The sequence below is a fragment of the Mugil cephalus genome, chromosome 12 (assembly GCF_022458985.1).
Source record: "Mugil cephalus isolate CIBA_MC_2020 chromosome 12, CIBA_Mcephalus_1.1, whole genome shotgun sequence".
Classification (NCBI taxonomy): Eukaryota; Metazoa; Chordata; class Actinopteri; order Mugiliformes; family Mugilidae; genus Mugil; species Mugil cephalus.
This window is the reverse complement of record NC_061781.1, coordinates 24053071-24070091: the sequence shown is the minus strand read 5'-3', so window position 1 is coordinate 24070091 and position 17021 is coordinate 24053071. Positions and strand designations below refer to the sequence as shown.

The 17021-nt window shown below is 38.4% G+C and overlaps 4 protein-coding genes across 4 annotated transcripts; 2 read left to right on the top strand and 2 right to left on the bottom strand.

The window, feature by feature from the left end:
* Positions 1–3219: 3219 nt before the first annotated feature.
* On the bottom strand, positions 3220–4146 carry LOC125017167 (olfactory receptor 13C2-like). The gene has a single exon (XM_047600029.1). It carries the CDS (start codon positions 4144–4146, stop codon positions 3220–3222), a length of 927 nt encoding a protein of 308 aa, XP_047455985.1.
* A 5325-nt stretch (positions 4147–9471) lies between these two features.
* Positions 9472–10398, bottom strand: LOC125017165 (olfactory receptor 11A1-like). The gene has a single exon (XM_047600026.1). The coding sequence runs from the start codon at positions 10396–10398 to the stop codon at positions 9472–9474; it is 927 nt and encodes a 308-aa protein (XP_047455982.1).
* Positions 10399–12939: 2541 nt separating this feature from the next.
* On the top strand, positions 12940–13866 carry LOC125017802 (olfactory receptor 11A1-like). Its single transcript, XM_047601309.1, has one exon. It carries the CDS (start codon positions 12940–12942, stop codon positions 13864–13866), a length of 927 nt encoding a protein of 308 aa, XP_047457265.1.
* Positions 13867–15962: 2096 nt separating this feature from the next.
* On the top strand, positions 15963–16889 carry LOC125017812 (olfactory receptor 2T27-like). The gene has a single exon (XM_047601323.1). The coding sequence runs from the start codon at positions 15963–15965 to the stop codon at positions 16887–16889; it is 927 nt and encodes a 308-aa protein (XP_047457279.1).
* Positions 16890–17021: the final 132 nt, after the last annotated feature.

Here is a 17021-nt window from a genome sequence, read left to right as displayed (position 1 = left end):
TGAGGTTACTTAATGGTCATGGGTTACATCACCCAGCAGACTGGTCTCTAAGATGTCAGACAAAGGGATCCAGAAAATGCTGCATCTCTGGGGAGACTTTACTTATAACTAAAGTGCATGGAGAGATGTATGGAAAGTTGTTAGTCCAGTGGATTTCAGCTGGTGACTTTTCATCAGGGTTATCCTGAGCTACTGTAGGTGTCCAGCAAAACATCAACCTGTGGATCCAGGACTTTTTAACAAACCAGCCACAGTCAATCAGGGCTGCCACTGTTCTTCCTTCTCTATTACTCAGCAGTGGAGCTCCACAGGGCTCTGTGCTGAGCCCCCTTTCTCTTCTGTCTCTACACTCATGCATAGAATAGAATAGAATAGAATGTCCTTTATTGTCATTATAAAGCATAAAATGGGATTGAGAGCTTCTCCTTTTCAGTTCAAAAATCCACAAGTATGTAAGAAACAGTGCAAAAGAGAGCCCCCCTTGTGCTTGAAACAGCGACCAATTAGCCAATCAGAAAATATCAGCGACCTATCAGCCAATCAGAACATAGTATTTGTCAACCAGGTGAAATAATCACTAATGTATGAATGTATGCACTTGTCAACAAAAGATGTTTACTAGACAGTCGATACTGTACTCATGTCCCATGATAATCCTCTATGGACTATTTTTATTGTATGACTTTTAATGTGCTAACTTTCTGTCACCTTTTACCTGGTTCTGATTCTGTCTTGTTTTGTTTGTTGTTGTGAGTCATAAGCTTCTGTGTTGTTTTTAATGTAGTATGTGGTCCTCCTCCAGGGTTCGTCGAATGTGTTTATTGTCTGGGGAGATTAGGTTAACCCTCCTGTTATCCATGGGGTCAAATTGACCCCATTCAATGTTTATCATTCAAAAAATAACAGTTGACTTTTTTTTCTTTCTTGCTTCATATTTCATGCTTTTTCCTAATTTGATGGGGACAACTGGTTAAGCATAAAATTATCATGATGACATTTTTTCAATGTGCTGAACACATATTGCAGGATTGGTCGTCCTCTGGGGTCAGTTTGACCCTAAGCTGTTTTAGCTGTGTTTTTTCGAGAAAAACACATTCATCCTATGAAAATACATTCATTCTAATTTAAAAGTTTGCAAGAGGGGACTCTACAATTGGCACCAGAAGCTCTCTCAGATTCTGCAAGAGTCTTTGACATTGTTCTTTCATGCAATAAACGTTTCTTAAATGCAAGAGAAGACTTGTCATTGGTGATCTCTTCTTTATATCAACACATCAAAACACAACATTAGTCTCCTTTTTAACACCATAAATCTGCCACCGACTGCAGGAACTACCTCATAAAGCTAAATTAAAACTTGGGAGCCCATTAATTATATGTATGGCCTCTTTTAAAATGTTCCTCCATTAATATCTTCCTCCATTATTTTCAGTGTGATTTAAAACTTCTGCACAGACACAGCTGAGTAGAAACAGGAAATTACGTTGTTCTTTGTGTTTTTTTGAGTTGTTCCTAAAGTGTTGTTCTGTGTCAGGGTGCATCCTGCTGGGGATGGCTGCTGCTATCACGGAGCGTCATTACTATGTAGAGATGCCTGGTCTGGTCTAGGTGGGTACAACATGTCTAAAAAGTTCAAAAACTGTCACAAGATGATCAGTGTTATTTACTTTTTATTTACTGTCAGTGGTTTTAATATGTGCAAATGACAGCTGATTTTTTTTTTAATCCATTTTAGTACCAATACACTTTTTCAAGTCATTGTACATGCCATGCAATGACAATAAAATAAAATTTTAGGTTAATAAAAAGAATTATTTTCCTTCCCAGCATTGCCAGACAATTTTATGACAAATTTTGCTGCCTTGTCAAATTTTGCTACTGCTGCTTCTTCCAGCATGTAACCCTAACCCTAAATACAACCACAGAGTAATATTTTCTGGTGGGTAGCAGAAAATGACAGAACACCAGATTTAGATGCAAAGGCATCAGAAAAAGTGAAGAACTGGCAGAACACCGGAGGCATCTGTTATTTCTGATTTCCAACCAAGACTGTTATTTAAAGTGTCATGAAGTTAAGACTTTGGCCTGTATTTATTTGATTTGTTTGCTGTGACTCAGTTGTTAATTTAAAACTTTGATTAAATGTTAAACAATAATTGCGTTTTAGTACAAATGTGCCATATGTACTAATACCCAAATGCCCAAATGGAAAAAAATGTCCCTTGGGTTGCCTGAGGATTAAAGCTTTGATTAACTGTTAAACAATAACTGTAATGAAATAAAATGCATATATGCAAATAAGGCTTTTATGAAAATAGTGAATGAGACATGTTATCAACACAAACCATTGAAGCTGTGTAACAAAAAATTTCACTCAAGATCAGTTTATCGTATTCAATATTCGTGGAAATGCAAGCAGTCAGAATCCAAGACCAATCCAGGAAATTCTTCACAGTGGTTTTCTCTCATGGTTGGGTACTAAATGGTGCAGTCGTACTTGTTCATTCAACATCCATTGCCACAATTCAAAATAACTTAAACTTAAATCTGTGTAAAGTTTTTATGTATTTGTTATTGCTTTATCTTCCTACAGTTCATCACCACAAATATGCAAGCCTGTATATATGCCAGGTGCATATGCTGCGCATAATATAGTAGCTTATTAAATGGGAGCTTTGTGCAGTAGGTACTGCGTGTTTTTAACACAAAATTGAAAAAAAAAAACAAATAAGCAAACAAAAAAAAGGTTTAAGCTTTGGTTGACTGACGTTATAGTACACAATAAGCCAAAAAGCTCCCTCCCTCAGACAAGGAGATGTCCAAGTGGGTGACAATAATAGTGGTTTGGCCTGACACCTTTAGTTTCCCGTGAGGTTTTACAGCCTGAAACACGTGTCCTAATTTCCACTGTCATGCCAATGTTCTTGATGAGCTTTGTGTGTCTAAATTAAACAACATTTTTCCAAACAAATGTTTTTATCATGACAATATGAACTCTTTATAGAAGAACAAGAAGAAAGATGCTAACAATCATTAGAAAAAAAACTGACCGTGTTCCAGCAGAATAGTAAAATGTACCTGTAAGTCATGGCATAAAAATATATTCCTATATGGAATACCATCAAAAGTGCATTCAGGTGCAATTAATTGATATTATTACAAATGAAATGACAGTACATTACTTTTTACTAACGCTAATAATAATCACGTAGCATTCAATCAGGTCAGTTTAGTTTGACAGAGCAATCTCTTTAAATGCTTAGATATTTCTTTCAACTTTAACCCATAAATTATTGGATTGAACAGAGGATGATACAAAACCACCTGCAAAGTCATTATCAGACGGACAATTTTAGGAAAATCAGCTCCCAATCGAACAATAGCGACATCAAATGCACACAAAAAGGAGTAGCTGACTAGAACCAGCAGATGTGGTAGACAGGTCTCTGCAGCCTTTTTCCTGACTTCTCTAGAACATCGAGAAGTTATTATAAGTATTCTAGTGTATGTGAAAAGGATGAAGAGCAGAGGGAAAAGTGCAGTGACTACCAGAGCAACAGCACCAAATACAGATCGTGCTACTGAGCTCACACAGTGCAGATTGTAAATTGAATTGTTGCATAAAATTCCATTCAGAGTGAAATGACAGAGTTTCATGTCAGCACTCATTATTGATGGAACAGCAATCACACAAGCAGGGACAGTCCAAGCTAAAGCCAGGAAAATACTTACTCTGTCTTTTGTCATGATAGCTGGATATTGCAGAGGTTTACATATAGACACATATCTGTCATAGGACATGACAGCCAAAAGTAAGAATTCTGCACAACCTAAACAATAAAATATGAAAAACTGCAAAATGCAGGCTGAGTACGATATGATCTGCTTTTCAGATAACATGTCAATTAAAAACTTTGGATAGATATTAGTGCTGAAGACAACAGAGTTTATAAGTAAGGCTGCAATGAAAACATACATCGGTTCATGCAGGTTTTCATGCATCCAAATAAGATACACAATGGTGAAATTACAGCATATTATTAGAATGTAAGTAGTAAACATGATCACAAAATACAGGTACCTGTATGTTTCCAAGTCGACATGCCCATCTAAAGTTATATATGTTATGTTAACTTCACCACCCATTAAAGTTTCCTAAAAGAAACGTTCAGTTGTAAAAGATTGCATAACATGGATAAAGACTTTTACATGACAAAAATAGTACTTGCATTGGTGGAGAGAGTTTCTTTGCAGATAGCTGACCTTCAGATGCACCTGGTATATGCTGATGTCCGTGGAAAGTTTTTTATTAGATGGCCTGTTCTCCATGGAACTCATTAAAGTCTGTTGTAACTTCATCAACCCTAAACTAACAGTGTTTGCTTTTTTTCACTTGGGGGTGTAACTTCCTCATTCAACATTACTTCATCTTTATGTTAGTAATACAATACTTAGAGCGCCGACTTCTCTCTCCCTACTACATCAAATGTTTGATCAGTGTTTCTGTTTTGACCTTAGTGACCCCATCAGCTGACTCAGTGTTTGGTTTTGTTTCACTGAGATTTTTGTATAAAGTGTGGATTTTTCCTCCACACCATTGTTAAGTGTTCTGTTCTGTTCCGTTGTTCTGTCCCTCCATTGTGTCCTGGGCCGACCCCAAGGCCTCCTACCGGTGGTACATGCAATTCTTGCAAACCTTACCAGACGCCCGAACCACCTAAACTCAACTCCTCTCAATGTGGAAGAGCAGCGATTCTACTCTGAGTTCCTCCCGTGTGTCCGAGCTCCTAACCCTATCTCTAAGGCTGAGCCTGGCCACCCTGCTCATTTGGGCCACTTTCGGTCATTACCCAGCTACAGCTTTTAGTTTAGCTCTCTCTTCACCATGACAGACTGGTTGAGCGCCCACATCACTGCAGATGCCGCTCTGGTGCATCTATTGATCTCATGCTTCATTCTACCCTCACGCATGAACAAGATCACAAGATATTTGAACTCCTCCACTTGAGGCAGGACCTCCTCCCCTACCTGGACTGGCTAATCCACCCTGTCTGAGGACTATGATCTCAGACTTGGAGGTGTTTATCTTCATCCCAGCCACTTCACACTCTAAGAGGACCACATCATCCGCAAAAAGCAGAGACAAGATCCTCCAATCACTGAACTCAACACGCTCCACCACCTAGCTACAAAATTCTGCTCATAAAAGTTATGAACAGAACTGGTGATAAAGGTCAGCCCTGGCAGAGTCCAAACCTGACTGGGAACAAGTCCAACTTACAGCCAGTTACATGGACCAAACTTGCGCTTCTTTGGCACAGGGACTGAATGGTCCTTAGCAAGGGGCCATCCACATACAAAGAGTGTGGGCAAGTCGGATGGTTTTGCCGGAACCTTTTTTGGAGCCAACCGATAGTCTTCTTCCATAGTCCTACCAAACTCCTCCCACACCCGAGTTGTTGCCTCAGTGAGTGCCCTACAATACTAGTCAGCTACTTCTGGAGACCCACAGACCAACCATGCCTTCCAGGCCTCCCTTTTCAGCCTGATAGATGTCAAGTTCAGGGATTTCAGCACCAGTGAGCTTATGTCTGCCACCTCCCTTGGGATGACTTTGGAGCTCTGCTGGAGGTTGGAGTTAAAGACCACCTTGACGGTTTCTACCACCATGCGTTTCCAGCAGACCCTCACTATTCATTTGGGCCTACCAGGTCTGCATGGTGTCCTTCCCTGCCATCTGATCCAACTCACCACCAGGTGTTGATCATCTCTGCTCTTCCCTTCACCCGAGTGTCAAAAACATACAGTCGCAGGTTAGAGCAACCTACAGCCTAGGCCGTCATGGTGCCAAGAGTACTGATGAACAACCTTATGTTCAAGTCCAATAACTGAACACAGCTACGGTTCAGATCAGACAGGCCGTTCCTCCCAATTGCCCCCCTCCAGGTCATGCTGTCATTGCCCACATGAGCGTTGAAGTCCACCAGCAGAGCAATGGAGTCTCCAGTCGAGGTGCAGTCCAGCGTCCATCCTGGGTCCTCCAAAAATGGTGGGTACTCTGGACTGCTGTTTGGTGCATAAGCACAAACAACAGTCAGGACCTGTTCCCCGACCCAAAGGCACTGGGAAGCAACCCTTTCATCCACCCGGAAGAACCCCAACAGGCAGAGATTCTGGGGGCATGCAAAGCCCAACCAGGTCACCACTCTCACCGGAGCAACTCCAAAAAAGTTGAGGGTCCAACTCCCCTCAGGGACTTATATCTAGTCAGCAGCGCTCAACCTCTTCAACAAGCACCAGCTCCTTTCCCACCAGAGAGGAGACGTTTTTAGTGTGAATTGCTAGCTTACATTCTAGTGGTGCATATGTCCTAATGAACTTGACACTACAGGGATTTTTGAAATTTGGTTGATTGGTTTTCATAGTTTATCTGAAATACACTTTAACATGAATCCGCAATGGAAGGCGGGTGTGGGAAAAATGCTGGAAACTAGGAATACTATACAAAATGCTATCATTATTTATATTTTTGAAATTGATAAAAATAAACAAAGTGAGAAAACAAAAGAAAGGTTTAAGTCACATCTATATGTGGTGTTACTACCCTTTGCCTTCAAACCAGCATCAATCCTTATAGGTACACTTGCACAAAGTCAGGGACTTTGTAGGATTGTACATGCAGTTGTCGGCCAAGGAAACTTGTAACAGATGAAAAACACATCAACCCTATCTCCCTTTGAAATCTGAAGATATCCAGCAGGACCATAAGCTCAGAAGTTGCAGAAACCACTGGCACCCAGGTACATCCATCTACTGTCTGGAGAAGTCTGGCAGAAGTGGTCTTCATGGAAGAGTTAGAGCCAAAAATCCATAAGACTGACATGGAAACAAGGCCAAGAGACTCAACTATGCACCAAAACATAGGAACTGGAGGACAGAAAATGGTAGCAGCTGCAGGTGACTGATGAGTCAAAATTTATAATATTTGACTGTAGCAGAAGGCGGTTTGTTCACTGAAGGGCTGGGGATCGGTACAATAATGAGTGTCTGCAGGCAACAGTGAAGCATAGTGGAGGCTCCTGGAAGGTTTGGGGCTGCATTTCTGCAAATGGAGTTTAAGATTTGATCAGGACTAATGGTCCTCAATGACGAGAAATATGGGAAGATACTTATCCATCATCAGTACCAATAGGCCCCAAATTTATTCTGCAGCAGGACAAAGAGCCTGAAGATACAGCCAAGGTCATTAAGAACTATCTTCAGAGGAAAGAAGAACAAGAAGTCCTGGAAGTGATGGCATGAACCCCACAGAGCCCTGATCTCAACATCATGGAGTGTGTCTGGGATTATATGAAGAGACAGAAGGATCTGAAGAAGTCTACATGGGGTTAGTTCTCCAAGGTGTTTGGAACAACCTTACGGCTTAGTACCTTAAAAGCTTTCAAAAACTGTATGCAAGTGGATCTAGAAGAACTGATGCTGTCTAGAAGGGAAAGAGTGGTCACACCAAATATTGACACTTTTTATTATTGACGAAAATAACCCATTAACACTTCCGTTTTTTTTAAAGCATTCTTAGCTTAAACACATACAATGTGTGGGTAATAGTCTGATAAAATGACATATTTTTTTGTTTGTTTGTTTTAGTGTAATTTATTTCAGTCATATTCAGAATATGAATTCAGATACAGAAAATGAAAGAGAAAAAAAATAAAAGCAACAACAGAACAACATAAAAATTATGCCCATATTGCATTACTCAAAAAACGAAATGTATCCATAACCAGAGACCAAAAATGTATAGGCTGAAGCTAAGCTTTTTACATCTATCAATCTCAGCTCCTACATGCTATATACAGAGCAGTAAAGAAGAGAAATCATTAGAAAACATACATGTACCCATTGTGTAATCCGACTTGGGCACTGACATATACACTCACTCATATCCATACCTAATGAGTATCCTATTCCTCAATACTTTTTTTCAACATTTGGTTTGTATTGGATTCTTTTATATCCATTTCCAAAACATTCTACAGACCAAACTCATAAACTGAAATATACCTGACATTTGTTCTGCTCTCTGCCTTTGAAAGCACGCAGTTTCCTCTGAGTTCATACACACTCTTATAAAACAACTTCTGGATACCTTGTAGCAGTAGATTATTATATACCTTGTACATCAACAGTGATATTTTGAAATCTACAAGATCATTGAATTTCAGCATCTGACAAGTTATGAACAATTTGTTTTGGGGTTCCCGACAATCAACTTTACTGATAATTCTGATTGCTCTTTTCTGAAGCAGATAAATTGGATTAGTGATTGTTGTGCATGTTTTCCCCAAACCTCCACACAGAAAGTAATGTTTGGTAGTATGAGGGAATAATATAATATTTATAATTCACAACTTTGTGCACATATTAGTGCAGAAAATAACTCTTTAGAGGTAGAGCTACAATGAGATGGAGGTCGTTGTGTATCCAAACGGTACTAAACGGAGCAATGGTAAAATCATCGTAGAATATTAAAATATGCACTTTAACCATGATCGCAAATCAAACATATTTGTATGCATTCCATTTGCAATAAGTTGCATGTTTTATGTCAGTTATGGATTATCCTAGATGCCTAGAATATGTTTTCAGTAATAAAAATGGCAGAGTGCATGTCATATTTGAATAAAAGTGTACAACCACCTTCACAGCATTACTTCATCATTCAGCAATAGACTGCAGTGTTGCTATAGTAATTCAGATAATTGACTTCAAAACATACTTGTTGTGCATTCATCTTCAGAATTCAGAATAATTAATTCTGTGGAAAGTTTGTATTTATTTATTATTGCTTTACCTTTCCACAGTTTCATCACCCGCAAATGTGCAAGCCTGTAAAAGTGTCAGGTTTGTGGACGGTACATGTGCTGTGCATAATAAAGTAGCTTATTAAATGGGAGCTTTGCACAGTAATTACCATGTGTATTGAAAACACAAAATTGAGCAAAAAACAACGGTTTAAACTTTCGTTGATTACCGTTACAGTACACAATAAGCCAATAAGCTCCCTCCCTCAGACAAGGAGATGTCCAAGTGGGTGACAATAATAGTGGCTTATCCTGACACGCTTAGTTTCCCGTGAGGTTTCACAGCCTGAAAATCATGTCATAATTTCCAGTGTCATGTAAATGTTCTCGATGGGCTTTGTGTGTCCAAATTAACAAGGAAGCAAAAAGTCAAAGAATGATGCTAACAACCATTGTTTGGACACAGCTTCAGAAAAATTTACTGTGTTGCAGCAGAAATAGTAAAATAAAAATACCTTTAAATCTTTAAATCATGGATGGCATAAAAATGTCTCCCTATATGGAACATCTCAAGAGTGCATTCATGTCTCTGCATTAATATTGTTACATAGGAAAGATCTGTACATTACTTTTCACTAACACCGATAATAACGTTACTTTCAATACATCAGTTCAGTTTGGTTTGACAGAGCAATCTCTTTAAATGCTTAGATATTTCTTTCATCTTTAACCCATAAATTAATGGATTGAACAGAGGATGATACAAAACCACCTGCAAAGTCATTATGAAACGGACAATTTTAGGAAAATCATTTCCCAATCGAGCAATAATGACATCATAGCTACACAAAAAGGTGTAGCTGACTAGAACCAGCAGATGTGGTAGACAGGTCTCTGCAGCCTTTTTCCTGACTTCTTTAGAACATCGAGAGGTTATTATAAGTATTCTGGTGTATGTGAAAAGGATGAAAAGCAGAGGGAAAAGTGCAGTGACTATCAGAGCAACAGCACCAAATACAGAACGTGCTACTGAGCTCGCACAGTGCAGATTGTAAATTGAATTGTTACAGAATATTCCATTCAGAGTGAAATTACAGATTTTCATGTCAGCACTCATTATTGCTGGAACTGCAATCACACAAGCAGGCACAGCCCAAGCAAAAACCAGGAAAATACTCACTCTTTCTTTTGTCATAATAGTTGGATATTGGAAAGGTTTACATATAGACACATATCTGTCATAGGACATGGCCGCTAAAAGTAAGAATTCAGAACAAGCAAAACAATAAACTATAAAAAATTGTAAGAGGCAGGCTGGGTACGATATGACCTGCGTTTCAGATAATATATCACTTAAAAATTTTGGATAGATATTAGTGCTTAAGATAACAGAGTTTACAAGTAAGGCTGCGATGAAAACGTACATGGGCTCATGTAGGTTTTCACGCGTCCAAATAAGATACACAATGGTGAAATTAGAGCATATTATAAAAATATAACTGCAAAAAATGATCATAAAATACAGGTACCTGTAAGTTTCCAATTCCACAAGCCCATCTAAAGTTATATATGTTATGTTAACTTCACCACCCATTAATGTTTCCTAAAAGAAATGCTCAGTTGTAAAAAAAGAACTGCAACACGGATAAAGACTTTTTCATGACAAACATAGTACTTGAATTGGTGGAGAGAGTAACAGATAGCTGACCTTCAGATGCACCTGGTATATGCCGATGTCCAAAGTTCACAAAGTGAACGGATTGAGTTCGCGGAAAGTTTTTTATTAGATGGCCTGTTCTCCATGGAACTCATTAAAGTCTGTTGTAACTTCATCAAACCTAAACTAACAGCGTTTTTCTTTTATTACTTGGGGGTGTAACTTCCTCATTCAACATTACTTCATCTTTATGTTATTAATACAATACTTTTCTCTCCCTACTACATCAAATGTTTTGATCAGTGTTTTTGTTTTGACCTTATAGTGACCCCATCAACTGGCTCAGTGTTTGGTTTTTGTTTCGCTGAGATTTTTGTATAAAGTGTGGATTTTTCCACCACACCATTGTTTAGAATGAATTGTCAGATTATATATAATTATTATATAATATCTGGATTTTAAACAATGCATGTATGGATATATGGATGTATGGATGGATTGATGGATTGATGGATGGATGGATGCATACATGCATGGATGGATGGATGGATGGATGGATGGATGTATGGACTGTGATCCCACCAGAGCAAAAAAGCAACACTTCCCCCAAATTTGTGATTTTGTGATTGGCCTATGGATAAAAAATCGATTCTAATGTACTTTCAGTTCTGGTGCCACTGGTTCCCAGTGTCCTGTCCAACACTCTTGGCTGGATACTAAATTAGAAAGGTCTGAGAAATAGTTTTGCAATGATTCAAAACTAAACAGGTATGTGCAGATTACCTAAAGGTTCATTCTTACCTCGACTATTTAATACTTGTCTCCACTTGCACTAAACAGACACATGTAACTGAATGCCACAGGTCCATATGTCCATATGTCCTGATGAACTTGGCACTACAGTGATTTGTGAAAGTTGGTTTTCATAGTTTATCTGGAGCCTATCCCAGCTGTCAGTGGGCGAGAGGCGGGGTACACCCTGGACAGATTTACAGTCTATCTCAGGGCTCATGCAGAGAGACAGACAATCACTCACACTCACACTAACAGCCAGTTTAGAACCACTGATGAACCTAAAGAGCATGCATTTGGAGGGTGAGAGGAAGCTGGAGTAGCCACAGAAAACCCACACAGACACAGGAAGAACATGTCGCCCAGAAAGACCCCAGTTGGATTCAAACGCAGACCTTCTTGCTGTGAGGCCACACCACTGTGCCACCTTAATCCAACATATTGCAGTGAATGGGTAAATGGAGGCAGATCTCATACTACAGTCAGAAAAGCTCACATTCAGTGACACACAGGACCTCTGTCAGGCTGGCCACAGGTTCACTCCTGGACTCGTCCCTCCAATTCTCCTGCACACAAAGAGGACGAGGACTCGCCTCTATCACCTGTGAAACCACATTCCTGTTCCCAAGCCAATCTAAACCCATGTAAACAGAGAATCAGAACAAAGTCAGGCTCTGAGCATGCTCTGCCTTGACGTAAATGTGCAGTGATGTTCAAGAGATGTTTCTTCAACTGGTCTACAGCTACGGAAAGAACTGGAAAGAACAGAAAAAAATGGAAATATTCAACTGTTTAAAAAGGTCAAGAGGACTGGCTACTATGAGTCTAAACATCACATCAGCAGAAGGCCATTCAGATTAAAAGTAGAGGTACATGGAAACATCAGATTGGAATAGATCTCCTCACATGTCAACAGTTGACCTGAAACCTTCAATCAGAATGAGAAAAAAATCTCCATTTAAACCTGGCTAGTTTCTCAGTGATTGACAGAGTCTATTCAGTCCCCAGCTCACTAAGATCCCAGACACAAGGAATAAAAATTTTGATTTGAAAAGCTTATACGCATGATTATCTTATAACTGACACACAGTGTTGATATTGGCAATGGTATCAGCTGACAAGATAGATTTAGACTTTAATGATCCACAAGGGAAAGTTCTTGGTCATAGTAAGAACCACAAGTAAAAAGAAAGATAAAAATAAAATGAGATTAAAATGAAACAAAATGAAATAGAAGTAAAATCTAGTTAAATAAAATAATAAAAATAGCATAAGATTTTTTTCTTTGTTGCGTTAACCTTTTGTTTTATTTTGTCTTTTATGAATCTGCACCAAAATTTATTGGCCCACGAAAATGACCTGTGTTGACCTGTGTAACCCGAACACCGTTGATGCAGAAAAGGAAAAAGTACTTTCCATATTAGTGACACTTGGTGGAAAGTTTAATGAGATCCACAGAGGATGAACCAGCCACATAAAAACCATTTCACAGGTCGAATCTGTCGTCTTTCTTTGTTTTAGAGATGAGCACACAGTAAGTTTCTTTAAAGGTCAGGTAACTGTGAATTAATAAGGGAACTGCATATAGGACACGTATTATTGCGTCAGTCCAAACCGTTTTATTCAGATCTAATACCTGTTATATTGTCTGATAGCTCTAATACTGTTTGTAACTGAACTTTCCAAATGGATGGAGAATCCAATTTAACGTATATAACTCTTGATGGGCTTGTGGAAGTTCACAAATACAGGTACCTTTATTTTATGATTGTTTTTATTGCTTATATTCTAATACTATGCAGCAACTCAGTTATTGTGTACTTAATCTGGATTCACCAAAACCTCCATGAGCCTATGTACATTTTCATCGCAGCTTTGCTACTGAACTCTGTTATATTCAGCACTAACATCTACCCAAAGCTTCTGACTGACCTTCTGTCTGAAGAGCCTTTGATATCTTATCAGGCCTGTCTTTTTCAGTATTTCATATTTTACTGTTCATGCGGTTCTGAATTTTTACTGTTAGCAGCCATGGCTTATGACCGGTATGTGTCCATATGTAAACCTCTGCAATATCCAGCTATCATGAGAAAGAGGACTGTCAATACCTTGTTGGCTTTAGCTTGGCTTTTACCTGCCTGTCAGCTCGTGGGAACAACAACAATGAGCGCAAACAAAAAGCTCTGCAGTTTTTCTATGAATATGTTTTTTTGTAATAACTCACTTTACAAACTTCACTGTGTGAGTTCAAGAGCCATCACCATATACGGTGTGATCATTTTGGTAAACCTTGGACTTCTCCCTATGCTCTACATAATTTTTACATATGCAAAAATATTCGCAATAACCTTTCGAAGCTGTAGTGAAGTGAGGAAAAAGGCAACGCAGACCTGTTTACCTCACCTGCTGGTTTTAATCAGTTTTACATTTTTGATTACATTTGATGTCATTCTAGTCAGAGTGGAAACTGATATTACAAAGACTGCACGTTTAGTTATGACATTACAGCTGGTTTTCTATAACCCCCTCTTCAATCCAATCATATATGGATTAAAAATGAAAGAAATTTCTAAACACCTTAAGAGGTTGATTTGTCAAGGTAAACTGAACTAATTTCTACTCTTATAACAGATGTGATTTAACTGACTTAGAAAGTATTTAATCTTGAATTAATTAGTTATGTTTTGCATCGCCATTTTTTTTTTAATTATTATTCTGAATGTTTCATGTTGCTTTAAATCAACTGCCCACATGCGTAATCATATTGATGACTGATTATTTTTTAGTGTAGGGGTCATATTTCTGATAAGATTTGAGATTGATTGACAGAAGTTATCATTCTCCCTCTTGGCTTGGTAGAAAAAGAATTTTTTTTTCTGACTGGTACTGCAGTTTTTCCTGATTTTTAAAGCTGAAAAGAAAAAGCCTTTGGAAATGTTCATACTGTGAATACCCTTCTGTACCCCAATGTAATGTTCTGCTGGGAAACTTTTGTACCAGACCAGACCAGACACCCCCACCCCATAGCAATAACACTCCTCGATGGCAGCAGTCGTTCCCAGCAGGATGTAGCCTGACACACACACAAAAGTGATTTAGAAACAACACACACAAACAAACAAAAAACAAAACAAAAAAAAAACACAAAGAACAGCGCAAGGTGTTGACCTGGCCTCCAAATTCACTAGATCTGTGGGATGATCCACTGAGGACCCTCCCCTCAGAAGACCCATGTCCATTCTCTGATGAGGCACAGTTGTTTTGGACACAATGGGAGACCTACACAATATTAAGTGGGTCATAATATAATGTATTAATTACAGCGACTAAAATCTAAATAAAGGTTTTATTCATTTTTAACATATTGTCCACTGCACCCTGTCACTATGCCTGTTTAATTACGTCAGGGGATTTTAAAATGGTTTTAAATGGTACAAACTGTATCAGGCTGCTGGTGGGGGTTCAAATACCACTTCTGACTGCTATTGTGGCAAATTTCCCCACTGTGGCAAAATAAAAGGTGATGTCATTCTAATAACACTTGTAAAAAGTATCATAATTATGCAGATGATTTCCAATTGTACACACTCCCTTCTGCTACACCCATGTTCTGATAACATTGATCCCATAGATTTTCTAACTCACTGTACTGATGATATCATATATATATTTACCAGCTTCCTCCCAAAATAAGCTCTGTGGCGTTTCACAGGCTCAGAGAGTTCTCTTTCATATTCACTTTACTCGCCTTGGTACATGCTCATCTCTAAAACCAAGAAAGAATAGACACGTTATTGTAATGTCCAAAGTGTCCTTTTTAATCCGATATACTGTGTACACTTATAATATCTAATACTAGACCTTGTAAATGGATGACAATTCAACATACACTACAGCCAAATAACTGAATAACTGAATTCAGCTGTTCCATTCACTTCCATGGGAACAGCTGTATAAAATCAAACACCTAGGTTGCCACAGTGGTTTTATAACAAAGTGGACACGATTGGAAACTTTGGTTGCGAAGTGGCAGGCCATGTAAAATCAGAACCAGAATAGACTTTATTGCCAGGTATGTTTGCACATACAAGGAATTTGCCTTGAAAATAAACTCGTAAATATATACACATTCAAATATAAAGGAATATGTTCAGCGTAACAACAATGGAACATCTACAGTGGTGTTGGGGTTAGTGTGTTCATAGGGGGCCCCCGGCATTGTTCTTGTTCAGGAGACGGATAGAAACTGTTCGCCATGCGAGTGGTCCTGCACTGGAATCTACGAACATGGCTGTGCATGGTCGAGAGCACAAGAACATATACACTGTGTGCATTTTTCTAAATGTTGTAATCCTGCCCATGCGCTTCATACTCATTTGACATGGACGCACTTTATCATTAATTGTTCCATCAGTAGTCAACAGTTGGTCCCATGTTAGTGACTGTTGGTGGAAGATTTAATGAGATCCATGGAGGATGAAGCATAAAAACATTCCACTGGCTCAGACTGTTATCTTTCTGGGTTTCAGAGATGAGTGCATACCAACTTCCAAGGTCAGGTAACTGTTAATAAATAAGTGACTTAACTGAATACAAGAGAGGTTATTGCTCTGTTCAAAGTAAAATCTCTCCTCTCGGTTTTTATTTGGATATATCTGTAATATTACTTCAGAGTTGTAACTATCAACATTTACTATTTGACTTTTTAAATGGATAAAGAGAACTATTCAACATATATAACTCTTGATGGACATGTGGAAGTTCAGAAATATAGGTACCTGTATTTTATGATTGTTTTTATTGTTTATATTCTAATAATCTGTAGTAATTCTACTATTGTGTACTTAATCTGGAAGCACCAAAATCTCCATGAGCCTATGTACATTTTCATCGCAGCTTTGCTACTTAACTCTATTCTTTTCAGCACTAACATCTACCCAAAGCTTCTGACTGACCTTCTGTCTGAACAACAGATCACATCTTATGAAGGCTGTCTTATTCAGTATTTTATGTTTTACACTTTTAATGGTTCCGAATTCTTACTGTTAGCAGCCATGTCCTATGACCGATATGTGTCAATATGTAAACCTCTCCAATATCCAGCTATTATGAGAAAAAGCACTGTTAATATCTTGCTGGCTTCAGCTTGGCTTCTACCTGCCTTTCAGCTCGTGCCACTAGCAGCAATAAGTGCAAGTACGCAGCTCTGCAGCTTTACCCTGAACGTTGTTTTTTGCAATAATTCAATTTACAAACTTCACTGTGTGTGGTCAAGAGTAATAACTATATATGGGCTGTATGTTTTTCTAAATGTTATAGTGATGCCCATACTTTTCATACTTTTCACATACAGTAAAATTTTCTTGATTACCTATCAATGTTCCAGGGAAGTCAGGAAAAAAGCTGCAGAGACCTGTTTACCTCACCTTCTGGTTTTGATCAACCTTTCCTTTTACAGTACATTCGATGTTATCATAGTCAGGGTAGAATCGAATATCACAAAGACTGCACGTTTAATAATGGTTTTACAAATGGTGTTGTATCACCCTCTCGTTAATCCGATCATATATGGACTAAAAATGAAGGAAATCTCTAAACACCTTAAGAAGCTGTTGTGTCAAGATAACATGAACTAATATTTTCCTGTAGCAACAAATAACATGTCATGTGACTAAACTTGACTTAATGTTGATGTTGATGATATGTTGTGATAGCCAACACACAGTAAAGATCACTGTCAGCTTCAACTATGTTAAGATGACTGATAT